The sequence below is a fragment of the Peromyscus eremicus genome, chromosome 6, assembly GCF_949786415.1.
Source record: "Peromyscus eremicus chromosome 6, PerEre_H2_v1, whole genome shotgun sequence".
Lineage (NCBI taxonomy): Eukaryota > Metazoa > Chordata > Mammalia > Rodentia > Cricetidae > Peromyscus > Peromyscus eremicus.
Genome location: NC_081421.1, coordinates 43,942,396 through 43,969,702, shown reverse-complemented (window position 1 = coordinate 43,969,702; position 27,307 = coordinate 43,942,396). Strand labels below are relative to the sequence as shown.

At 47.2% G+C, this 27,307-nt stretch overlaps 1 protein-coding gene across 2 annotated transcripts in view; it reads right to left on the bottom strand.

Annotated features, from left to right (window-relative positions):
- Positions 1-27,307, bottom strand: part of Schip1 (schwannomin interacting protein 1) — a 163,503-nt gene that overhangs the window by 120,122 nt on the left and 16,074 nt on the right. Inside the window, exons 1-2 of one of the 2 annotated variants that reach the window (XM_059265464.1) lie at positions 14,584-14,710; positions 13,698-14,384 (exon numbers count right to left, since the gene is read on the bottom strand). In XM_059265464.1, the coding sequence (XP_059121447.1) occupies positions 13,698-14,366 (669 nt within the window). In that variant the 5' untranslated portion in view covers positions 14,367-14,384; positions 14,584-14,710. Of the gene's footprint in view, positions 1-13,697; positions 14,385-14,583; positions 14,711-27,307 lie in introns of those variants that run through there. The other variant, XM_059265463.1, reaches the window with a different exon arrangement.

Below are 27,307 nucleotides of genomic sequence, written 5' to 3'. Positions count from 1 at the left end.
GGAAACAGGAAGGCAGAGACCACAGTGGAAGGATGCTTGTGGAGAAAGCAATGGCCATGACTGCTGGGTGCCTGGGAAGACACTGCTAGGCAGGCCACTGTGCAGAGGTCTGACTGCTAGGCCCCAGCAATAGATGATGCTGAGTTTCTGCCCTTTGCCAAGTACCTTAAAAACCAGCTTCATCCACCTACAGGAAATGGTGCATCCTTTGCCTGTAGACCTAGAAAAGCTCAACCTACACACTTTATGTATTTTTTTCTTTTCTTTTTAATTTTATTTTATTTTCACATGTATGGTTGTCTTGTCTGCAAGTCTGTGTACCACATACATGCAGTGCCAGAGAAAGACAAAAGAGAGCATCTGATCCCTTGGAACTAGAGTATAGACAGTTGTTAGCCTCTATGTGGGTGCTGGGAATCAAACCCGGGTCCTCTGGAAGAGCAAACAGTGCTCTTAACCACTAAGCCGTCTCTCCAGACCAACACACACCTTTTTTATAAACTTTTTTTTTGTAGCATTTTATGAAACAAGAACAAAACAAAACAACAAAAGCCAATCACACAAATAGCTAAGACGTTTCTGCATGTTAGAGTTTTGAATGGATCAATCACCTCTCTTATGACACAGGAAATCAAGGCCTTTGAACTGACAATTTTTCAGAAATGAGCTCCTTACTAATGCCATTTAAGACACTGTGGTGATATTTTATTTGTGCACCCCAATAAAGCTTATCTGGAGATCAGAGGAAAAAGCCAGCCACTATATTAAATATAGAGGTCAGGCAGTGGTAGCACACGCCTTTAGTTCTAGCATTCGGGAGGCAGAGATTCATCCGGATCTCTGTGAGTTCAAGGCCACACTGGGAACAGAGCCAGGCATGGTGGCACACACCTTTAATCCCAGCACTAGTTAACCATAAAGGTCTGGAGGTCTGTGCAGACAGACAGGAAGTGATGACACTGGGCAGACAGAGGAAGTAAGAGGGCAGAGACAGAAAGGTACATGGGCGTGAGTATACAGGAAGTAGCTCACTCTGGAGGCTGAGGAGTTGGTAAGGTAAGGTTGGCTGTGGCTTGTCCTATTCCTCTGACCTCTCAGTTTTCACTCCAATATCTGGCTTTTATTAATAAGACCATTTAGCAACTCATGTTACAAGACACAAAGAAACAGAAGAAAACACTAGAAAACAAAACGACTTTCCATGCCACTGACTGGCAGAATGGACACTGTGAAAACAGCTATGTCACTGAAAAGAGTCTACAGATGCAGCAAGATTCTCTCCACCAAAATCCCAATGACATTCCTCACTGAATTAACGAAAACAGTCCTAACATTCACGTGGAAACACCAAAGACCCCTACTGCAAAAGCAATCCTAAGCCAAGAGAACAACGCTGGGCATATCACAATAGCTGATCTCGTGTTATACGACGGAGCCACTGTCACAGATGGTGCTGGGGAAACCAGGTGTTCACACGCCGCGGACAGAGAAACCAGATCCGTATCTCTTACTCTGTACAAAAACCAATTCAAAATGAATCAAAGACCTTGGTATAAAACTTGAAACATTGAAAAGCGTTAGAGGAAAAGAGAGAAAACACGTCAGGCAAGAGGTGTAGGCGAGAACTTTCTGAAAAGGACTCCAGCATCATAAGAGATAACCCCCAATGCTGACAAATTAGACGACATGAACTTGGAAAAGCTCGGAGCAGCAAAGGAAACTATCAGGAGCGTGAACGTACAACCTACAGAGTATCTGTATCAGACCAGGGGTGGGGTGGGTGGTGCTGTCGATTGCTAGAACATATAAAGAACATACAACACCCAAACCCACAAAATTTCCCTCTAACACACGGGCTAACAGAGTGTCCTCAAAAGAAGTACCACAAATGACCAATAAATATTACCAAAAATGTTCAACATCCTTTGTCATCCGTAAATACAAACGGAGACTCTTTGGAGAGTCCATCTACCCCCAGTCAGATTGGCTACCATTAAGAAAACAGTGACAGCAGATGCCATGAAGGACGTAGGGGAAAGAGCGACCTTTGCTTCCTGCTTGTAGGGGTGTAAACTGGTGCAGCCACTATGGAAATAAACATGGGGTTTCCTCACCAAACAAACAAACAAACAAACAAACAAAAAACCAGAGAACTACCATATGACCTCACTGCACATTTCAGGGGTATACACCCAAAGACCCCAAGTCCTGCCTGGATGCTTGCGTGTAAGTGTTTGCTGCTGCACTAGTTACAACAGCTAAGAAGTGGAACTTGTCTAGGTGTCCATCAACACGACAGACAAAGTACTGTCCACGCACAGGATGGAATTTTATTCTGCCGTAAAGCACAATGGAGCCAGGACGTTTCCAGGAGAGAGGATGGAAGTGTCACAACGAGCCAGGGAAGGAAGACTCGGAAGGAAAATGGCGAGTCCTCCCATATTTAGTGTGTTGCATGAAACCAGGAAGGAGATCGTGAGAAAGGACAAAGATCTTAAACAGAGGAGAAGAAAAAGAGGGCATTGGAGTCCCTGAGTCAGGAACACAGTAGGGAGCAGCGGGGAGAGGAAGGGGCTGAGCAGGAGGGGTGGGGGTGGGAAAGGAGGCTCGTTTTTGGAGAACGAAGCTGTACGACGAAGATTTTGTAACAGAACACATTACTTTAGATGCTAACTTTTACTTTTTCTTTCTTTCTTTTTTTTTTTCTTTTTGGCTTTTCGAGACAGGGTTTCTCTGTGTGGCTTTGCGCATTTCCTGGAACTCACTTGGTAGCCCAGGCTGGCCTTGAACTCACAAAGATCCACCTGCCTTTGCCTCCCGAGTGCTGGGATTAAAGGCGTGTGCCACCAACGCCCGGCAGATGCTAACTTTTAAATGAATGAAAATAAAAATGAAAACGAAACTAAAGATAAAGATGCAAAGGATAGGAAGATTAAAGTTATACTTAAACCCTGAAAACATCAACGTTTTATAGTTGAAATATGTTTGAAAAATCTTTGTAATGGGACAAAGCAAACTAATTAAAAGTAAAAAAAAAAATTACACTAGAAAATGCAGAAACATCATACAGGAAGCAGAACCCTCACACACGCCTCCCTCTCCTTATGCCCATTTTCTATTCCTTGCTCTCACCCATATTCTAAGCCAAGTGTTCCGATTTAGACTATTTTATGGACCTCACAAATCACAAATCCTTTCTGTGAATGCACGAGCAAATTTTACTTCTAAATAGTTACTTGAACACCAAATGACATATCACAAGTTCTTGAGCCCCATCATCTAGTAATTTGGATCCCGATACGCTGAAGGCAGCCTGAGCAAGTGTGTTAGCCTTCACTAACCACAACAGACCAGTAAGGCTGGCTGACACTTCACTGAGTTACAGCACACTGCTCGCTACTCTTTCATAGATAAGGCCTTTGAGAACAACTGGATCATTTTCTTTCTTCAAAGAACTGCCTTATTTACCTACTAGACCAAAAACAAAGTCAACATGGACTCGTGTTGGTTTTGAGAGCATGAAAAACAGACAACAAATACTGATTGCTTTTCTAAGACATGGGGTAAAAGGAGTACCTTTTAGTGCTCAGTCTGTACGAAGGGCTAGTTACTTCTCTTACAGTGACAGACCTACTGTACAGCATAGAACAATCATTTAATGCCTTTCAGAAGAACAGAACTCAAGCTTCGTGGTGGCCTCCTGGTCCACAGTGGCGTCTCCAGTGCCAACCCTCACAAAGGGCACTCCTATCCCTTCATATGGTAGTTTTCCTGGATTCCTGGCCTGACGTCACACAAAGGCTCAGAAATTATCCAGGACGCCATGCCTTTCTGGAGGAAGGTCCTCTCACCTTGGGTCTCCTTCACCTCAGCGCTGCAGCCTCCTTGGCCATGAACTCTCTCTCCTGCAGGCTCTGCTGCTCAACCACAGCCTGGGCTTCCAGGCCTGCTTCAACTCAGGGCCTACTGCCTGCAGGTCCCAAGCAGGGAACAAGCTTCCCAGTTCTCAGTCAGCCTGCAGCAGCTGCTAAATCCCTTCCAAAGGGACTTGGGACTTGTCTTTAGAGACTCCCAGGCAAGCTGGGCACAAACTTGTGCAATCCTTATACCTCAAACTCCCAACTGGTGGGATTTCAGGTGTGTGCCACCACATTAGGCTTATAGATACTTCTTTTTTTAATATAAAGCCTTGTCATGTTTATTTTTCTTTCTGTACGTTTGTTTGTTTTGTTTTAGTTCGTAACAAAATATCCACTTAAAATATCTAGGTCAGTGGATCTCAACCTGTGGGTCAGGACCCTTTTTAGGTAGGAGCGGCGGGGGGGTGGGGGTGGGGGGGGGTGTTGCATATCAGATATCCTGCATGGCAGATATTTACATTACGACTCATAACCCTAGCAAGATTACAGTTATGAAGTAGCAATGAAACAATTTTATGGTGTGTGTGTGTGGGGGGGGGTCACCACGACATGAGGAACTGTGTTAAATGGTCAAAGCTTTAGGAAGACTGAGAACCACTGGTCTAGATGGAACATACTGGCTCCGCTTACAGAATGAGCCACAGAGATCGCTCCCTTAGTGTTCTCAGAATGAGCCACAGAGATCCCTCCCTTAGTGTTCTCAGAATGAGCCACAGAGATCCCTCCCTTAGTGCTCTCAGCCTAGGCACAGCTTTATCCACTTGAGTGGAACGGGGTGTCTGGAGACCGGTCAGGCCTGGGCTATGCAGGGGTGAACACAGTCCATATCCATCTATGGAGAGGGAGAGGATTTGCTCTCAGGTTCTCCCTCCAAGATCTTCTTACTTTCCTATTGAGAAGGCTCACATTTACAAGCGGCCCTTGAATCGCCCCAGAAGCTGGGTCCCCCATAGACTCGCAGTAACTAACAGTCAAGAATGTCACGGGTCCTAGAGGCTCCAGAATCACAGAGCAGCTGAGACACAGCAGCTGTAGGAACATCTCTTAAGCTATCTAGGACCGAATTTCAAAATTCAGAAAGCAAAACCACACAAGCCTTCAGGGGCCAAGGCCCAGGTTCGCAAATTTCTATTTTAATATGCAAATGCAGTAGCATATTATTTGAGCATGGTTTTAAGGAATAATAATGGAATTGTGGTTATTAGCACGAATAAGAAAGTTCATGATATCTTTCAGCTTTGAGAAAATTAAAGAACCAAGACAAAAATATGGTACAAAATATACTAATTAGCTAACTAGATAGCCAGGGAACACCAGATGTCTGCTCTTCAGGGAATTCTGGGACCCCTGCTCTGTGTGTTTACAGGGGTGGGGGTGGGGTGCACGTAGAACACTTGTATAGATAAGAGACACACCTCTAGGAAGATAACACCCAACCACAACCCCAGACAGAAGACAACTACTGACAGCCTGGGACCAGAGGGAGCCTGATGGGTCTGATCTGAGTTTTGTCAGTCACAGGCTTTGGCCAAATCCCTGATCTTACTGGAGCCTAAGTGAGCCTCTAAGTTTAAGGGATGGTCTATAACTCTGAAGCTCCCTTTTTCCAGTCTTAAAGTGGAAACCCTTAATTTGTCCCATTTGGGGGGTCTGGCATGAAATCAAATAGGAAAATGAAAACCTGGAGGCCCTTTATGACTCAGAGAGTAATAAACGGTACCTATGTGGAATAAAAGTCCAAGGGGAGAGGGGCTGCCTGGAGCGCAGCTGACCAGACTGAGGTGGGTCAGATTTCAAAGAGGTCCGGTGGAGGCTGGTGTGCACCTGTGGACCTGCCACTGTGAGAGCAAATGCCTCCTGGGCTGAGGCTTCCCAAGCATGCCTGGTAAGGAAGCCCAGGCAAAGGACCTGCAGTTAGAAGAGTTATGGAGGGCAGAGCCAGGCAGGGAAGGTGACAGCGTGCCCACAGTGAGCGGCTAAGAGCTCAGTCAGCTGGCTATGACAGCATACATCTGCATCAGGATTTCAGATAAACATTCTCCCTCAGAGGTTTTAAGGACTGGGCCACACAAACCTATTAGGAGGCAGAGGTGTCTTTTAATCCAGTTACAACAGTTCAAAGGGCCCTTCTGCAATACACACACACACACACTACACACATTGAGAAAGGGAGGGTTAATGATATATTTTCAAATTTTCAATAATTGTTCACTTATTATATTAGTGTCATGCACTGTGGTTAACACAGAAACTCACAACTAGTCAAAGTGCAGATGTCAGTGGAGTGAGTGTTCAACCATAAATGGAACATTTGTATCACACCTTCCTCCAAAGGCTCAGAGACCACAGAGAAAGAGGGGATAGAAAGATCGTAAAAGCCAGAGGTCGGGCAGGGCCAGAGATAAATGGTGTCTTTTGGACATGACAAGTGTGCTACATTCATGAACTCACGGCAGCTGTGGTTGCCTCCACAGGACTACCACAACACACAGGAGGAAGCCAGTCAACATTATAATACTCAACATTCTAACTCATGAGCCCCATCCCTAACTGAGGACTATGGGCAGTTAAGAGCTTCTGAGGGAGGAAGGATCGGTTTGCTTTAAGGGTGAGACCCCTGGCAGGTAGACCATGCTCCAGTAGATTGTCCTAAATTAGACTTGATGGGTTAAAACAAACAAACAAATAAATAAATCTCGAAACTGGGGTGTATGTGAATATGATCAATATACATTGTATGAAAGTCTCAAAGAACTAATAAAATTATTATATTAAAAATGTTCCTCACTTTGGGCATTCCTTAAATCTATTTCTTTTCTTTTTCTTTCTTTCTTTTTCTTTTTGGTTTTTTGAGACAGGGTTTCTCTGTGTAACAGTCCTGGCTGTCCTGAATTTTGCTCTGTAGCCCAGGCTGGCCTCGAACTCATAGAGATCCACCTGGCTCTGCCTCCCGAGTGCTGAGTTGAAGGTGTGTGCCACCACCGCCCAGCTTTAAATCTATTTCTTTTCTTCACTGTTAGATATTGGATTTAGGGCCTTGAGCACAATCAGACAAGGATCTATAACTAACGTCAGGTATTGACTCAAGGCCTTGAGCAGCACCCTACAACTGAGGAGCAGCTTCCGCTCTGGCAAGCTGATGTGTTTACAGCCCAAACACTTTCCTTCTAAGTCTCAAGACAACATTTTTTTCAAGCTGTGTCTGGCAACTGGCAACACACACACACACACACACACACACACACACACACACACACACACACCTTTGATGCTCCAAAGGCAGAGGCAAGAAGATCTCCAAGTTTGAGGTCAGCTTGGTCCATACAGTGAGTTCCAGGACCACCAGGGCTGTATAACAGAGTATGTATATGTATATACTTGTTTTCTCTTTGTTACTATTGCTACGTGTGGGTGCATGTGTATGATGTGTATGTTGTATGCACTGTGTGGGTTCATGTGTTCTCTCCTTGCAGGACATCAAATTCAGGCTTAGTGGCAAGCACCCTTCCAGCTGAGGCACCCATTCCTTTGAAATCTTCGTTTATGCTGACACAGAGATCGGCCTCTGCACTCTTAAGAATCAGCACACATTAGCAAGTAGGCAAAGAAAGTTTGACTATGGTACTAGATATTTCAGGGTACACTGTTTAACCATAGAATACAATCAGCTCTCATCATTTCTAATAATAGAATGAAAAAATAAACAAACCTTTACCATTGTTACACAGATACATACATCAGATGTTCTCTGATAGAAATGATACTTGTATCCCACGCAGTAAGTTTCCAATGTTAAGTTCCAGACTGCTAATAATCAGCTAACTTTACATCTAAACCTTCCTGTGTTTTGTAGGACTACTAAGGGATTTTGATTCAGTTTTTAAAACAGGAATTCATGTAATTTAACCATAGCCCAAGTAACTAAGGAAAAAACCGCTCAGTCATTCATTTCTGTACTATTGTGCAGAATAACTAGGTTGTAATTCTTACAGAACAGTAGGTTGACTGTAACTGGTAATTAGCACTATTCTAGGGAGAAACGTAGGTAATTTAAAGTTTGCTACTAGCTAATAGTATAAACAAATAAAAAGACAAATTATTTCTAAGTACTTTACAAATAACCTCATCAGAGAGTTTACTTTCAATTAATGTGTCAATTAACATAATTCTTAACTTCTCATTAAATGAGGAAAATATACCTGTCGAGGGCACTAAAATATAATAAAACTGCACTTAAAAAGGGTGGGGTCACCCAGTCGTGGTGACGCTCGCCTTTGATCCCAGCACTCTGGAGGCAGAGATAGGCGGATCTCTGTGAGTTTGAGGCGAACCTGGTCTACAGAGCGAGTTCCAGGATAGCCAGGGCTACACAGAGAAACCCTGTCTCGGAAAAACAAACAAACAAACAAACAAAAAACAAAACAAACAAACAAAAAGTGGGGGGCTCAACCAGAACCTTGATGTGATGTAAAAGTGACACCCCTCTTCTCGGGAACAATAGAGGAATGAGTCTGGTTAGATGTAACGGATGACCTCTTTGCTACGAGTAACCCGAATAGAGATGTCCTAGAAAACCCAAGCATTCAGAGGACAGGGACTCGCTGCTAGGAGGAGGAGCTGAGGTTCCAGTCGGTGCTGTGAGAGTCCCGGCAGTGGTTCAGGAGGTGGTTCTGTAGGAGAGAGCACTTGCCATCAAGACCGACGACCTGAGTTCGACCTCTGCAACCCGAGTGGTGGTGCATACACACCCAGACACGTGCATGTGTACAGAGAGAGAGGGACGGACAGACAGACAGAGAGAATAAACACACAAATAAGTAAATAAAATAGAAAATATTTTAAAGAGTCAAGGCAGTCGCCTTCTAAAATGGGACTTCCTTGGAAGGCAGCTTCTCAAGAAGCTGAACACATGCCTGTATGTGTGTGATCCAGTCCCACTCTCACATGTGTACGTATAAAGGTTCACATAAAGATTTATGCATAACTGGCCATAGCAATTTTTCATGTGACAGCTAAAAACGAGAACTAATCCGAGTGCCCATCACCAGGAATATGCATATCAAAAACGTAAATCAACTTATAGTACAAAAATCAGGCCAATGATTACCAAGGAAGAGGACAGGGCTAATGCAAAGAGACACAGAGACACTCTTGGGGGTGATGGACCCAAGACTGTGATTTTGGTGGTGGTTTCACAGCTGTGTCGAAAGTCAGGCAAGTATTATAGAGAACATTTAACTTTACGTTATAAATACATCAGCGAGGCTGCTATAAACATGGGGTGACGATTATGTGTGTGTGGATGAGTATGTGTGGGACGGTGTGCAAGAGGCAGTGAAAGGATGTCCTCAGCACCAATCTTCACTTCCTCCCTTGTCTGAGACAGGCTCTCTCTGGTCATTGACGACTATGTACTCCATGCTGGCTGGCCCACGTGCTCACCACGGTTCCGGCCCCGCCTCCTATCTCACCGTGGGAGCGCTGAGATTATGTGCACGGACCTCCATAGCTGGCTTTACCCAATGAGCCAAATGCCCAGCCTAAGAAATCTGCTATTAGAGAAGAATACACAGGGTGGGGGCGGGGTTGTGTGTGGGGGAGGGGAGCAGAGCTTCCAGAGACAGGGTAAACATGAAAGAGCACATATACCGAAGGAGGAATACCCTCATGACAAACCATGAAGAAAGGAAAGTGTTTTCCATTTGGAAAGGAGGACACGGAGGCAGTGTGCCCTTCGACTACCCCACCTGGTGAATGATCTAGGGAGTCCCCCGAGTAAGAAAATGAGTGGGTGGTACTGAACCGAAGTCCAGAGACAGATGCCAGGGAGGCCTGCATGGGCCACTGCATGGGGAGGCTGCCAAGAGACGGAAGATGAAATGTTTGTTTCCCTCAGGACCGTCCACACCAGTTCTCCAGAATAAAAAACAGGCAGGGAGATAAGAATTTAAGATGAACATGAACTTCCAGGATCGAGGAGGCTCCACCACCAACGTCCAGAACTATCTTTAGTCTGTATCTGGCCCTTCAGCTCAAGTTCATCAACAACTAGCCCATCCAGGAGGGAAGATGAGCCTTGGCAGGACAACACACGGGCAGGTCCAGTCTGGCAAGAGATGGCGCTCTCAGGGTAGTTGTGATCGTGAGGTTCTTCACATGCGACAAGCACAAGGGGAGCCAGTGGAGGAGATATGACTGCAGAATACTTTAAACTTGCTGCTGGGGTTGGACCACCAGCGGTGATGGAGGTCTGTGAAGGAGTCTCCATCTCTAAGGTGGTAGTCTCAATCGTAAGGTAAGGGCTTTGGTTAAGGTCTGGGATGTATGGTTGCTATAAATATTTCTTTTTTTTTTTTTTAATTTATTTTTTTTTTTGTTTTTCGAGACAGGGTTTCTCTGTGTAGCTTTGCGCCTTTCCTGGAACTCGCTTTGGAGACCAGGCTGGCCTCGAACTCACAGAGATCTGCCTGGCTCTGCCTCCCGAGTGCTGGGATTAAAGGCGTGCGCCACCACCGCCCGGCCTTAAATATTTCTTCTTACACTGGATAGATAAGAACCTCAGAGGATCAGGAGTTGTGGCTTTGGCAGAGTAAGTGTGTCACTGGGCGAGGGCTTTGAGACTTCAAAAGACTACTGCCATTTCAAGTTAGGTCCTTCTGCCTCCTGCTTGCGGTAAGAGAGCTGAGCTCACAGGCTCTAAACCTCTGGAGTCATACACTCAAAATAAACTCTTCTATAAGTCGCCATCGTGTTTGATCACAGCAACAGAAAAGTAACCAATACTGTGGCTTACAGTCATCCGTAATTCCTGTTAGAGGCGATCCCACACCCTCTTCTAACCTCTGTGGGCACCAGGCATGCTCATGCTACACATGTATATGTCGCAGGCAAAATAGTCATACACATAAAATACAATAATAAAGCCAAAAAAAATATTCTAAATAATTCTCAATCCAAACCAAAGCAGTGTGGTAAGATCCCTATACTTCTTTCAGCTAGATTTATTTTTTCTTCTCTCTGTCTCTCCCTCTCTCTCTTTCTTTGATACAAGATTTCTCTGTGTAGCCCTAGCTGTCCTGGAACTTGCTCCGTAGACCAGGCTGGCCTCAAACTCAGAGATCTGCCTGCCTCTGCTTCCTGAGTGCTGGGATTAAAAGCATGAGCCACCATGAGCTACTGAGATTTCTGAGAGACCCCAAATAGTGGGGACTTATAAACAAGACCACGCCAGAACTGAGAAAACAGAGCAAAGGTGTGGGCAGGGGTGAGGGGTGCTGCCACTCTGCTGCAGGGAGGGTGGTCAGGCACAAGCTCTCAGAGCTGGTGAGAGCTGAACCGAGTCTGGAAGATCTGAGGAACCAAACCGATTGCTCAACTAAAGGGGTAACAGCAAGGACAAATGGTGAGGTGGTTCCTGGAGCACCTGGTAAAGAACCTTCCCTTCCCTTTGCATCTTACCCCTCCTGCTCATGGGTGCACGCAGCCCCATGAACGTGTTGACATACAACATTCTAAAGACCATCAAAACACCGCTGGACTAAACCGTCTCTTCAAGGTAGGCCTTCTACACCAACTATTCGTTGTTCTTAGGTTCCTGTACTTATGGTTGCTTATTCCAGGCAATGCTAAACAGGATGTGAATGGTGCTTTTAAAACTTTTCTAACAGGAACCCACAGTAACGAACTCTAGACCATCACACAGTGCATAGACAAAAGCAAAGTCATAGAAACCAGCACACTTTCTGTGGTTGCGGATGTACGCACTACAATGCTTCTAAGCATTATGGTAATTTCATGGATAACTTGGTTTGAAAGCACTAATCTAAGCAAACATGGAGTAACAGCTTTATCCAAATACAAACCAAAACCAGCCTGTGAAATGGTTCAGCAGGTTAAAGCACCACCATGCCTTGTGTCCAGTGCTTAATCCTCAGGGTCTACATGAAGAAGGAGCAGATTCCCAAAGGTTTGTCTCTGACCTCTACATGTGGACCTTGGCACACACACATCCCATATATATATATATTCTATATATATGGTGGATATATAGAATATAATAAATATCATATATATAGGGGAACTTTTTAAAAAATAAAAATAAAAATGCAATGACTTCTAAAAATATCAAGAGCATATATTTTTAGGAGAGCTGGGGGCCTGGGAATCTAGGAAATTAGGAGGAAGAAACTCCAAATTGTTGATAAAGTGAGTGGGTACCTTAGGTTCTAGAGATAGGCCCAATAACGAAGCCACAACAACAAGGGCATGTGTGAGCACTGGGATGAGAGGACTGTCAGGCAAGCCTTTAAATGTCAAGTTCTCATAGGGCAGACAGTCTTCCCGTATCTCACCTTACCAGAATCTCAGCCTAGTTACAGCCATGTAACTGCTGATCTTCAATCATGGCTCAAATCCTGGGAATTTAATGGGGAAAGATGTTTCCTTTTGCCAGGGACAAGAAAGAGCAGTGGCTGTAATGGAAAGATTCCACGTCTGTTAGTGAGACATGGTAAACTTATAAACAGCTGGGATTATTAATTTAATAGGTCATCCCTCAAGGGACGCTAACCAATGGGCTCTGTCAACCAAGGGCGCTAACTGACAGAAACCGTGCCAATTCCTCTGCGAGACCCTGTTACCACCCTCACCCCTGAAGTCAAAAGTGCACGCACCCAATTTCCAGGAGCCCTGGAGACTCAGAGCGGCCAAATTACACCTGCAAGGCAAGCGTTTGCCTACACTGCCACACAGCTGCCGCACACAGAAAGCAGCTCATTTCAACTGTGCCCTTCAGCCCTATTTGGGATATCACTAATGATTTCAAATTACAACTGTTGCTTTATCTCAAACAGTGATAAAAAGGGGGAGCTACATTCATGATGTTCTTCCTTTGAGTCATTTATCTGCTCTCCTCTCGGGCAGAAAGAAAAAAAAAAAAAAGATGTTGAGACAAGTACAAACCTGCCTGAGCTTATTATAGATGCAGCCCTCCTTCTCTCCCTCCCCCTCCACGCCGGCACCCCTCCCTGTCTGGCTTTTCCTGAATTGAGGCAGTAGCCTCCGGTAAGGAACTATAAGTGGTTCTTTTATCAAAACAAGAAGGGATTCGCCGACAGGGAGTGAGTCAGGCAACAGAGGCAACAGCCCCCTCCCTCATTCTGGCAGTTCAATTCACCGGGTCCCTCCAGGTCAGCAATCGCTCAGGTTTCATGGAAGAAAGTCAGGAGGGCCTTTAATCCATCCAAATCCAGGAGCCGGGATGGAACACACCCGGTTGCCAGATCTGAGGTGTGGGCAGGCGACTGCGTGCATGTGCACAGGCGTGCACAGGCATAGCCCGGCTAAGGGCGAGACGTGAGTGAAACGCTGGAAGACCCACCAGGATGGACAAAGCCACAACTATTACAGTGTGAAACAGTCCCCGCAGGGGCTGGCTTCAGTGAGGAAATCTCCCTAGATTTATTTTCAGGCAAGTGACTCACAACCTAGTCTCCATAAGTAATTCCATCAAAATGAGTCGCTGGTTCCTCTAGCCCGACTTTCCGCTGCCCTCTGGCTGCCCCTCCCTTCTCTCCGCCCATCCTGTAAACCCAGACAGCTCACAGACAGCAAGCGTACCCCAGGGGAACAGGAGGCAGGCTCTCCGGCCCAGCCCCCACCCTTGGGAAAGGATGAATGGGGCCACCACCGGCGGGAGCGCGGAGAAGGGGCGTGTGGGCTGCGCGCGAGGTGTACACGCGGGTGTGCGCGCGTGGGCACGCACCCGGGCCAACTTACAGAGGTGGAGTTGGTCCTCGCCTGACCCTGGTTTCGCACCTCCTGCTCCCGGAACTGCAGCCCGGCCAGATGCTTTTCCAAAGCCTCCCAGTCCATCGGGGGCACCGGGGGCTCTTCCGGGACGCACGTCCCACCGTCCGGAGGCTGAACGCAGAGCCCCCCAGCTGCCCGGCCTCGGCCTCCGCGCCGGCTCCCGGGAGGCTGGGTCTTCTGGATGGCTCGGCGGGGAGCCCGGAAGGTGCTCGGCCGGCCGGCCACAACCACGTTGCCATTGTGCCTGAGGTCTTGGGGGTCGTGCGGGTGGAGGTTGCCGTTAGGCATCGGGGACGGCATGGTGGTGGTGGCGCTCTTGCCCTCGCCGCCGCTGCTGCAGATCCTGGCGCTCATGTCCCCGGGCTCCCGGGCCGGACAGCGGTCATCCCGATACCCTCGATCGTCCTCCTCTTCCTCCTCCTCCTCCCCGTCCTCCTCCGGAGCCCACTCATCAATCACCTTCTTCTGGTAGACCGGGAAGGGCTCCTCATAGTCCTCCAGAGCAGACACCAAGTCCAGGCTGCCCCCCGGCGACGATGAGGATTTGCACTCGGAGCAAGGGGTCACTTTGGTGGAGTTGGACTGTGAGCTGGCGCGGCTGCTGCTGCTGCTGCCGGCGTCACTGCCTAGATCCATCCCATCCTCTCGGTAATCCTGCGGGGGGGAGGCAGAGATAGTGAGTGGCCGGGTCGAGCCTGCTCCGGCCGCCCGCTGCCCGCCCCGACCTCCCCGCGCGCGGCGTCCGCTTGCCGTGAGGTACGTTCTCCCTAAGAGGCCTGGGGGCGGGAGCCAGCAGCAGCCTGAGCTGCCCCCACCCTTCCCCGCACAAGTTGACTTCCTCCGGGTAACTAACCCGCAAATTAGCAAAGGGGTGCGCAGCCACGGGCTCGCACTTTTCACCCTCCTAGCCTAGGGGCGCGCGCGGACTTAGTGTTAACCATTTTGCGCCAGGCGCGTCCTAGCACTCCGCCCCAAGGATTCTCCCAGACACTTTCCCACTGAATTCTGATTCCCTGGGGGCGGGACCCGAGGAGAGGGAGGTAGAAACTGATTTCGCACCTCGCTGGGGCACTGGGACCACCCCCCACCTGGCCCCGCCCCGCCCCGCCCCGCCCCCTCCCGACAGCCGCCCGCAGCCCCGCGCCGGCCGAGCTCAGCTTTACTTTCTAAGGAACCGCAGTAGTCGCAGGGCGCATCCCGCCTGCGCGCCTCCTCGGCCGGTCCCTCTCGGGAAGGATGGGCACGGGGGGCGCTCTCGGCCCACTCCCGGCAGGATGACACCCCTCTACTCCCGCTTCCGCCAAAGGTGTGCGGGGCCAGGACGCAGCGATAGTCGCTGCAGGCGCCGCCGCCCTGGGGGAGGGAGGACGCGCCCTCCCGGCGGCGGCGGCTGCACAGCCGGTCCCGCCACGGAGCATGCCCAGAGGCTGCGGGGTGCGGCGCAGTCCGCTCTCCCGGTTTCCCTAGCCGGAGGCTGGAGCTAGAGGCCGGCTAGGAGAGCTCGGAAAGGCCGGAGGGCGGCGGGCGGGGACCACGCGCGCTAGGCTTGCAGACCTCGCCGAGTGTGAGCCCCGCCCTGGGGAGGGTGCTGTGTGCGTGAACGCACCTCAAGGCCTCTTCGCTGGCTTCTTTACCCACCCAAAGCCTCCTGGAGGGCCGCGCGGGCCCGATGCCTCTCAGTCCACGCGGAAGTCCCCAAGTGACCCTGGAAAGGATCTCCTGTCCCCCTCACAAGCAAAAACACAAGCCGTTTGGGAGCTCAAGTGACCGGTGCCCAGTGGTCAGGCCCATCATTTCCTTTCCACCTTCCCCCCTTGCCGCTTCCTCTCCCTTCACCGCGCCCTGGTATCCACTTCCAAGTTCAGGCAGTGGGTGGAACCTGTTGCTTTTGCTCACGTTTCCTTCCCCTTCCCAGCGACACTGAGGATGACCTCAGCGAGGTGTATGTACGGCTATGGGGTGGGGGTGGGGGTGGGGGTGAGCTGGGATTGTTATCTGGAGTGGAGGTCGGGAAGTGGGGTGGAGATTTATCTTGAAGGTGGGGGCCAAACATCCCTTCCGACCGAAGGGATCCAGAAGACAGTAAAGAAGAGGGAAAGGCAGTCCTGAGTGTTGGTGGCCCGGGCACACTGGCTGGCTTTGCTTCCTTGATTTATTTATTTTTTTCCTCTTCTTCAGGAAATTGAATCCAAGATAATCTATGGGGAGTTTTCCAGAACCACACACGAGCTACCTGAACTTGCCAACCCTTCTCTAGGAAGAGGGTTGATGTGAAAATATTTGCTTGGGAACTGTAGATGGGCTGCGGAATACCTTTTAAGGACTAAAAATTTCCTCTGAGCAGCTTTGCCCTTGTAAGAAGTGATTTAGGAAATGCCCTCCTCTGCAGTGAGGATGAAAGAATGCTTAACTCTAAAATGGAATGGAGACAACCAGTTTCTTTGGACTTCCAGATTTAGGGCTGTAACTAATTTATTCCAGCAGGGTTAGTCTGGACCAGCCCCCCACCCTAGCTTGGCACCTTTCAAATGGAGGAGCAGAAGCATGCTTGGGATTCTTTGGTAGGGAGTGGCTGCCACCCTGGCCATTTAGGCTCTAGTGGGGACTTGGTGCAGAGACCCTTTGTCTCAGTGATTTCCTCTCCTTAGCTAAGCCCCTGGCCAGGAAATGTAAGCAACCCTTTTATTTAACTTGTCTGGAAGCAACAATCCTGTGAGTAACAGGAAAAGAGGCCTTTCTGGTCTGGCTAGCTCTTCAGTCAGGAACCACTGGTTATGACTTAACATACAATTCACACTAACATCTGTAAACAGCCTGCTTAGGGCCCCAAATATGGTTTGCTATGAGGTTGCCGTGGAGTGCTGGCTGACACTGAGGGGTATGGAGGAGGTCCTATATTCTGTGATATGCAGGGATGCATGGGAAGATCACCATGGGCCATGGCAAAGCCATGAAAGGCCACCTAGAGGGCTGGAGAAATGGCTCAGTGAGTCAAGTGTTTTCTGTAAAAGCCAGGATCTGGGTGCTCTCTGTAACCCCAGCATGCGTGGGTGGGGGGTGGGAGGATGTTGGGGGTGGAGACATGCAAGATCCCTGATATTGAGAACCAGGCTACCCCAAACTGCAAGCCCTAGGTTCAGAGAGAGACCCTGTCTCAAAATAATGAATGAACTAACTAAATAAATAAATAAATAAATAAATAAATAAATAAATAAATAAATAAGGTGAAGTAGCTGAGGACGTCATCCTGATGTCAACCTCTGGCCCCACACATTCCCACACAGGCAGGTATACCTGCATGCCCATGTGTGCACACATACAGACACCACACACATACACAGAGCTAGCTAGCTGCTCTGTACCAGATGCATGTGGACACATATTGATCCTTTAGGGTGACAGGAGCATTGTAGGGACAGTCCGGTTTTTAAACAGTAGGGCCTCTGGAGCCACCCACCTACACAGCTGGTGCGCTTACTCCGCAGCTGCTCAGATGGTCTGTGGTCAGGAAATGGAAAACAAAACCTAAATGAAACATTTGGCAAGGTAAACGCGCTGCCAAAAAAATGCATGGTATTTTCAAAGCCAACTATAAACATCTTGGAATTATCTGTAATTTCATTTTCTTTTCTGACCAGATAAACTGGATCAGATCGGAAGTACCCAGTTTTCTTTTCCCCACTCTTCATGGAAAGTGCACTTGGCCAGCCCAGTTACCCTTCTGTTTCCAGCCTGCCACCTCCTGCCAAGAACCCTCCCACTTTGGAACAGGAAGGCCTGCCAGCTTTAAGGTTGCAATAGTTAGCAGCTAGGTCCAGCAGGATGGAGAAATGATTTGCAAAGTCTTGTCTTCCTCTTTAGGGAGACTTTCTCAGACATCAGAGATGTAGGACAAGAGAGAGTCCTACATCCAGAACCTTCTCCAACAATTCCAGTGTTGTCAATTTTGCCAACACTTTGCCAGAAGAGTCAATCCCTCTGGCATGCCCAGTGCCCTCACCCCAAGTATGCAGCCAAGAGTAACCTTCCTAAAAGTGCAGATCTCTCCCTGACTACCAAAACTCCATGATGGTTGTCTCTAAAGAACCTGCTTCCCACGACTTCCAGCTTATTTTGACAATTTTTATTCATCCCAAGTCTCAGCCAACATGTCACTTCCTCCTGGATGGTTTGACTGCTATGTCCTGCTCACCTGGGTCAGAGGACATTCTCTTGAGCCCATGGCATTTGCTGCCATGTGGTGCACATTGTCAATGACGCTGTTTAATCACTTTGCTTCTCATATAGCCTCAGATTAAGAACTGCATTTTATGTTAAAACTCAGGTCACACACCTGTATAAAAATAAGTGTACGTAGCCGGGCAGTGGTGACCCATGCCTTTAATCCCAGCCCTTGGGAGGCAGAGCCAGGTGGATCTCTGTGAGTTAGAGGCCAGCCTGGTCTACAGAGCGAGACCCAGGACAGGCACCAAAACTACACAGAGAAACCCTGTCTCAAAAAACTAACTAACTAACTAACTAACTAAATAAATAAATAAATAAATAAGTGTATGTTTCATGAAACTCTTACTTTGTGAGAATCCTATTTTAGGGTGCTAGAGGTATAGTTCAGCAGTTAGAAGAAGGCTGATCTAGCGTACCAGAGGCCCTGAGTTCGATCCCCAAAGCCATCTGAAATGGGGTGGTGGTAACACTGGCTCAGGTGGAAGCTGGCATCTCAGGCCTTTCGACTCATCCCTGGCCTCAACCACTTGGGTTCCAAATTTTAGACCCAGTCTCAAAAATATTGTTCTAACTTATGTAAAACAAAGCCTAGTTGTATTTTTATACTTTGCTATGGTGACTTTAAAAATCCTTAAATGGGATGGGGTTCCAGTGTGGAAGAGGAAAATACTCTGAACTCCATGGACAGTTGGGCTGTGAAAAGAATAAAAGCTTGATAGACATTTGATGTTGGAGTTATTATTAATACTTTCTAATGTATTTGATCCTCAAATTTTCCATGAGGAAACTATTTTCTTACTCATTTGCATGTGAAGAGGTCAAGGACAGTGACCTCATTTGCCCAATGTCACAGACTGGTGAGGCAGGTGGCTGAGCCAGGACTTGACACTGGGTAGTTTGAATTTAGGATTCTTACTCCCTTATCTACAAGCTTAGTAGCTCTTGGTCCCGTGTGGATTGATTTACTAGGGAAAAAAAAAATCTCAGAAAGGGTCTCCTTGTAGCATCTTCCGTCTATCACTCTGTCTCCTACTTGGAAAGGCTCTGAGGGCTGTGTTTGTGTCTGTGTCTAAGGCATTGGCAGGCACAGTCCTTGGCCTCTCTAAGTTCAGCAATATTCAACAAATTAGAGATTAAGCTGGAAAAGGAGGAGTACAGGGGCTGGAGAGAGGGCTCAGTGGTTAAGAGTGTTTGCTGCTCTTGCAAAGACCCTGGATTCCATTTCTAGCATCCACGTGGTTGCTCACAGTCTCTTTAACTCCAAACACCCACATCTGGCCTCCAAGAGCATGGCATGTTCAAGGTATACATACATACATGAAGGCCAAACACTCATACGAATAAATAAAAAAATGTTTTAAAGGAAGAGTATAGACACTTCATACTTCCTTCATGTAGAAAGGAAATACCATGTTGCTGTTGGCACTGTGTGTTGAGTTCCTCCCTGTCTCCTAAACAAATCCTTTAAGGAGGAAGCCATCCAAGGTCAGTTTGGGGTATTCATTTGTCATGGACTGGAAACTGGATTCATACTCAAACGGTGGGGCTGGAATGGTCACACCCCTCAGGGCTAGTCCCGTTTCCAGGATTTTAATTTGTAGGGGTAGCCTCTGAGCAAAGATATGATTGACATGAGTCGTAAGGAGGGAAAGGATCATTTGTAAAATCTCCATGCTAGTTCTGAAATGATTAGCCCTGACACGGAACCTTCTTTACATTGTGGCATGTATAGGAAAAAAGAGCTGGCTAGCAAAGGGTCTGTGTTTCATCTTTATTATGTGAACTCCATGCAAGTCACACACAGGACACAGATGTTCGGCTGTTTCATCACCTGTGCGTAGCTGTGGGGATGTGGAACAGCTCTGTAGGGCGAAGTGTCCTAGATGTGGAACATCTGGGCCTTGTTCCCAGCCCAGTCTCTAAACAACTTTATGACCACAGTTTGTAGATGAAAGAGGATGGACTGCATGTTGAGGGCATTTGGCAAATAGCAGAGATTGGTTAACTGTCTGGAAGTAAATGAGCTTCTTCCAGTCTAAAGACCCTATGGATTTCATCCCAGAAAAGATGGGAAATGTGGTGTAAAAATGTCTCTCAGTCTTTTTATCACCTTCCTTGATATCAAAAGATATCAAATTCATTTCCTGCATTAATCTAAAACCAAAGTATATGTCTGCTAAGCAGGTGGGAGCCCCTTGAGTGCATGGTACATCCACAAGGAGTCAGTTTTCACTTACTAGCCTATCTGTGCATACATTTTGGAGATGGAGCCCCAAGTATATCTAAGATTATATTTCCTTTCCCCCCAATGACAGTGCTATACTTTAATAGAAAAATTCGTTTAAAACTCACCTCTTGGGCCAGCAAGAGATGGCTCAGCAGATATAGGAACTTGCTACATAAACCTGACAATGTGTTTGCTCCTGAAATACATGTACAGGTAGAAGGAGAGAACCAATTCCATATTGTCCTCTGACTTCCACACATAACATCCCCCTCACCACACACAGATAATTATAATAAAATAAAAGTTAAAATACACATCTTAAAGGTTTTGATTCTCCATTAAACGACGTGATTGTACATTATACATTCTTCAATGACTAGAGCTAGACCAAATAGTACTTACAAAATAAATCCAGTGACATGCTTTCCAAATCTGATCCCAGGACTCCTAGACTGACGGACAGTTTGGATCTTACAGAAATGGGGAGTGTGTGTGTTTATCAAGACGATTACCAAGCGTGGTTTGTAGGTATCAGTGAACAAAAAAGGCTAGGCTCAGCCAAGATGGCATCTTTATCAGAGAAAAGTCACATAAAGATGTCCATCAGGCCCTCACCTGCACAATAGGTCCCTGTCGGTGGAACCACTTGGCACTGTTCACATAGATGTCGAAGTCAATGGCACCTTCTGGGAATGTGCATTGTGCAATGCACACAACAGTATCCAGAGGCCCTGCTGAGATTCTGTTAGTAGGAACTTTGCTCTCTTTTGATGAGAACAAGAGAGGGAGCTTGCTGTACTTCTAATAAAGGAACAAACAAGTCAACTGCTTAAACTTTATTTTTGCAGAAGTTTTCTGCCATCATCTTCCACAGTCTTAAAGTCCACAGCAGTTTTGAAAAGGTAAGTCTGGAAGCAAACCTGAGCTCATTTTTCTTTTTTTGAGCTTCCCTAGGAGGTGTAATTTAGGATAAGCTGGGGAAGGTTGTAGGTCACTCGATCCAAGGGCTCACAATGGCATCCCAAGTGATAGGCACAGAAGTCTGTGTCCTTTGACCCCAAGACAAGAGAAGCTGCCTCTTTAAGCCTTTGGTTTCTCTGCCTTATGCATGCTGAAGGGCATCTTTGCAGGAGACTCAGGGAGGTGAGAACTCTGTTCTTGTCACTTCATGATCCGACTTGGCTGCTGGCATTGCCATAGACAGTGGTCACAGCTTGGAGAGCAGCAAGGAACTTTGCCAAGAGCCTTGGCACTGGATGTGAATATCCCTGCATTTACAGACAAGACAGTCCCTGCAGCTCCCTGGATGGCCCGGTGGCATCCTGTGAAAGGGAACTGTATGAAATTGTCTGAGCCTAGAAACGGCTGAAGCTTCATGTGCAAATGCACAGAGTGAGCACTAGGGCAACCAGGAAGACCAGGGCAGAGTCATTGCACCAGTGAGCCACACAGCCTGGCATACAGGCATGCAAGTTTCAAACTTAACACCAAAAGCAGGTTTATTCTTTTTGCCCATCACTGGATGGTCACTTGAACCTCAGTTCTTAGCTCTAGGGACCCAGAATTTGTCTGTAAAATCATAGCTGAGGAACTGGCATCTTATAAGACTAGTGCGGCTGGTCCTGCTCCATCCCTGCAGTCTTGAGGGGACGGTCCCGCTCCATCCCTCTAGTCTTGTGTGGATGGTCCCACTCCATCCCTGCAGTCTTGTGTGGATTGTCCCGCTCCATCCCTGCTGTCTTGTGTGGATGATCCACCTCCATCCCTGCAGTCTTGTGTGGATGGTCCCGCTCCATCCCTGCTGTCTTGTGTGGATGGTCCCGCTCCATCCCTGCTGTCTTGTGTGGATGATCCACCTCCATCCCTGCAGTCTTGTGTGGATGGTCCCACTCCATCCCTGCAGTCTTGTGTGGACGGTCCCGCTCCATCCCTGCTGTCTTGTGTGGATGATCCACCTCCATCCCTGCAGTCTTGTGTGGATGGTCCCGCTCCATCCCTGCTGTCTTGTGTGGATGGTCCCGCTCCATCCCTGCTATCTTGTGGGGACCGTCCCGCTCCATCCCTGCTGTCTTGTGTGGATGATCCACTTCCCTCCCTGCAGTCTTGTGTGGACGGTCCCGCTCCGTCCCTGCAGTCTTGTGTGGACGGTCCCGCTCCGTCCCTGCTGTCTTGTGTGGATGGTCCCGCTCCATCCCTGCAGTCTTGTGTGGATGGTCCCGCTCCATCCCTGCAGTCTTGTGTGGATGGTCCCGCTCCATCCCTGCTGTCTTGTGTGGACGGTCCCGCTCCATCCCTGCAGTCTTGTGTGGATGGTCCCGCTCCATCCCTGCTGTCTTGTGTGGATGGTCCTGCTCCATCCCTGTTGTCTTGTGTGGATGGTCCTGCTCCATCCCTGCTGTCTTGAGGGGATGGTCCTGCTCCATCCCTGCAGTCTTGTGTGGATGGTCCTGCACCATCCCTGCTGTCTTGTGTGGATGGTCCCGCTCCACCCCTGCTGTCTTGAGGGGATGGTCCCACTCCACCCCTGCTGTCTTGAGGGGATGATCTCGCTCCATCCCTGCAGTCTTGTGTGGACGGTCCTGCTCCATCCCTGCTGTCTTGTGTGGATGATCCCGCTCCATCACTGCTGTCTTGTGTGGACGGTCCCGCTCCATCCCTGCTGTCTTGTGTGGACGGTCCCGCTCCATCCCTGCTGTCTTGTGTGGACGGTCCTGCTCCATCCCTGCTGTCTTGTGTGGACGGTCCCGCTCCATCCCTGCAGTCTTGTATGGATGGTCCTGCTCCATCCCTGCTGTCTTGTGTGGATGGTCCTACTCCATCCCTGTTGTCTTGTGTGAATGGTTCTGCTCCATTCCTGCAGTCTTGTGTGGATGGTCCCGCTCCATCCCTGCTGTCTTGTGTGGACGGTCCCGCTCCATTCCTGCTGTCTTGTGTGGATGGTCCTGCTCCACCCCTGCTGTCTTGTGTGGATGGTCCCGCTCCATCCCTGCTGTCTTGTGTGGATGATCCCGCTCCATCCCTGCTGTCTTGAGGGGATGGTCCTGCTCCATCCCTGCAGTCTTGTGTGGATGGTCCTGCTCCATCCCTGCTGTCTTGTGGGGGCTGGTCCTGCTCCATTCCTGCTATCTTGGCCTAACTGTCAACACTAAGTTTTCACTCTCCAAAGTGTCCCAGCCAACTTAGGAGGTAATTGTAAAGGGCTAAGTGAACTTTGGGAAAGATGTTAATTTTATCCAAATCCACCCAGAATTTCAAATGAAGGTATGCATGTTTGGTGGCATTGCTCTGTCAATTGAAAGCTACTTGGTTGAAAGAAGCTCCCAAGCAATTCAACAAAAATGTCTCAATAAAAGCAACATGTACTGCCGGGCAGTGGTGACCCATGCCTTTAATCCCAGCACTCGGGAGGCAGAGCCAGGCGGATCTCTGTGAGTTCGAGGCCAGCCTGGGCTACCAAGTGAGTCCCAGGAAAGGCGCAAAGCTACACAGAGAAACCCTGTCTTGAAAAACCAAAGAAAAAAAAGTTGAAAAAAAAAAACAACATGTAGTAAATTTAAAAAATATTTTAGAAATATCTTATTTCTTAGAAATATCTTAGAAAATATCTAAGAGACTGATAATGTTTGGAGTATAATAGATGAACTCGTAAAATTTATAAAGAAAGGCATAATTACTTGTTTTGTTGCGAGACAAGGTCTCACTGTGTAACTCTGGCAGATCTGGAACTCACTATGTAGAATGGGCTGGCCTCAAACTCACAGAAATCCACTTTCTTCTGCCTGAGTGCTGGGATTAAATGCATGCACTGCCATGCCTGGCTATAGTTACTTTTATTAAAAAGCTAATAGAGGGGTGGAGGGATGTCTGAGTAGCTAAGAGGACCTGTATGGTGATATTTTATTTGTACTGAAATGTGATTTTATTCATATGTTAGTAAATAAAGTTGCCTGGGGGTCAGAGCTAATAGCAAGCTATAGCAGAAGTTTGGCAGTGGTAGCACACGCCTTTAATCCCAATCACAGACAGGCAGATCTCTGTGTGTTCAAGGATACCACCAGCATGGAGACACATGCCTTTAATCTCAGTACCAACCATAAAAGACCTGGAGGTCTGTATAGACAGGCAGTGACGAGGAGGTCATGTGATTGGGTTTACAACCAATGAGAAGGCAGAACAGAAAGTCTATATAAAGACAGATACACAGGAAGTAGCTCATTTGCTGAGGAGGACAGCAGCGGCAGTGAAGGGTAAGGTTTTTAGCTCTTAGCTATTGCTCTGACCTCTTGGGCTTTCATCTCTGCATTGGCTCTGTGTTTCTTATTTAACAAGATGGTTACATCTACAGACCTGGGCTTGATTCTTAGCACATGGTGCTTCACACCCCTCTGTAACACTAATCCCAGGGGACCTGATGACCTCTTCTGGTCTGCAGGGCACATGTGTGGTACATAGCTATACAGGCTAGCAAAGCACCGTGTGCATGACAAATAAATAAATAAAAATGAAAAGGTGATAGAAAGTATGGATTGAAGCTGCCTGAATCTCCAGTTTGTCAAATAACAATATTCTGAAGCTCTGGGTTTGTTCCCTAGAACAAAAGGAAAGAAAGAAAAAGAGAACCAGCCTAGAGTGAGGGAATTCATCTCTATGTTTTCTACAGGAAGCAGACTGGGCTGAAAAGGTCAAAAAGAGCAATATCTTAAAAGCTTATGTGTTTTTAATGGGAAATTGATTCTATGCAAATTTGTCAGGGAGTTGGCATTTGAACTTTCTGGGCTAAAAAACTAAAGGAAAAGGTAAAGAAAAAAATTAAGTGGAAAATCTTTTCATTTTTCATCTTTTAAATTTGGGGGGTCATGAGAGGAAATGGCACCTTTGTGTAACTTTCTGAACTCAGTTGTTCATGGTGCGAACATGGAAGCTGCTCTGCCCCCCGCCTTCCAGTCACACCACCGCATGGAGTTTGAGCTGCTTTTGCTCTAAGTAGGCCTGGGTACCTTACCCTGCAGCCACTGTGCTTGGTCACGGGACTCTCAGCTCTCCTCTAGGATGGGATTTGTTCTGTGCCTCCACCAGGCTGAGAGTGGGCTTTCTGATTACACATCCTACTTAGCACCTCCTCCCTTACTGTTTCTCAGCACACCACCTGCATCAAATCCCGAATCCTGACACCGAGACACTAAGACAAAGACCCAGCATGATGGTGGCGCACTCCTTTAACACCAGTACTTGGGAAGCAGAGGCAGGCTGATCTCGAAATGAGATCTCGTCAAAAAAAAAAAAAAAAAAAGACACCAAGACAAAATTAATTTATCAGCTACACATATATGGCTGTGTGTGTGTGTGTGTGTGTGTGTGTGTGTGTGTGTGTGTAGGGACACTTGTCTGTGTAGGCATACATGGAGGCCAGTGGACAACGTCCAGTGTCTTCTATTGCTCTGCACCTTGTCTTTTAGACAGGGCCTCTCACTGTACCTGGAACTAGCTCACTGTTTTGACTAGCTTGGTGGGCCAATGACCACCTGGGAAGGGTCTGCCTGTTTCCCACCCCTCCCCCAAGCATTGGGTCTAAGGCACACACAGTCTGGGCATTTTTAAGTGTGTGCTGGAGATCTGAACCCAGGTCCTCATGCTTGTTCAGCATGCTCTTTATCCAAGGATCCATCTTCCCAGCCCACTCCACCCCACCTTCTTTTTCTTTGATCTTTGGCCCTTTTGACCAGTGTGTCTGCTTGGAGAAAAGGTCAACTTGTGTATTTGTATAAATTTATTTTTCTATGTCTGACTTTTAAAATTTGGTATATGCTGCTAGTGACTTTTAAAAATATCAGAAAATATTCCTTATAAAGTTATTCCATGAGAGAATTCATAAACATAAAGGACTTAGAAGAGACAGTGTTGAACTGGCATTACTATTTAGAACTATTTCTAGTATCATTAGTACCAATGAGCAGGAACAGCTGCAGACACATTATTGGCTTTGTTAATTGTTACTGACTACATATTAAAAATCACACTAATAGCCAGTGGCCTATATATGATTTCCTAGGGCCTTTACATTTTATCATAATGTAACAGGTTCGCTGATGCACAATATTGTGCGCATATTTGCTGACTACAAAGAATGTCTTTATTAGAATGTGGAGATGTGTTCCATTTCTCTTTCAATTACACCTACACGAGAAGCTTCACAGTGAAGTTTACTAAAGCAGGCTATGTGTGTGCTGTGGAGCCTGTCTGCCTTGTGACCTCCCGCTTTGTTGCTTGGGGGCTAATGACTCACAGTGACCTTCAAGAATAAGCGTAGATTAGAACAAGGGATTCTGTTTAGCTCTTTGCGAAATGGTGCCTCCGTGCCCAGCAGTTGACGGCCTGGCTGAGTATAGAATCGGAGCTACAAGGCCGAGAAGCACGAAGCCATGTACCAGCAGACTCCTAATGGAAACTGCAGTCTCCCCAAACACCACGAAAGCCATTCTTTCCTCACTTTTCTTATTTGAGAAACAGGAAACCACTCATGTCTTGCACTTTCCCAATGAAACATACTTTGATAGAAGTTCCTCATAATCTAAGTGGCAAATGTATTATAGAAAAGGGGAGTAGACCGTGATTTGATTTGATAATCCCAGAGATCAAATGTTTTGTTAGCCAATTTTCTTTAATAAATAATTAATTTAAAAAATCCCCTCCTTGTTAGAGAATGGATTCAAAACAAAACAAATCTCTGAGTATGCTTTTATTTAGATAGAGGCAAGTGTGGATTGTTCTAGAACATGTAATGAGTCTACTTTCTAGACCTTTCTTTGTATAGTTGCACTCCTCAACCTAGACCCAAATCCTTCTCTCATGTTCCACGGAGCACTTGGTGCTCTGAGGCAAATGGAGCCAAACAGCAGTTAGGCCAAGACCTGGGTACCACTTCTGGGGGCCTTCTTTATCCAAGTCTGTATTCTATTTTTCTTTAGATTGGGTTGTTTTAAAATTAAACTCACTCGAGAGGAAAACTTCATATCACTACTATCAATAGAGTACAAACCTCTCTGCTGAAGTAGAAGCGGTGTGCATATTCTGTATCCCACAATTTAAATCACGCTTTAGAAATCAGGAGTTTCTTGCAATCAATGGC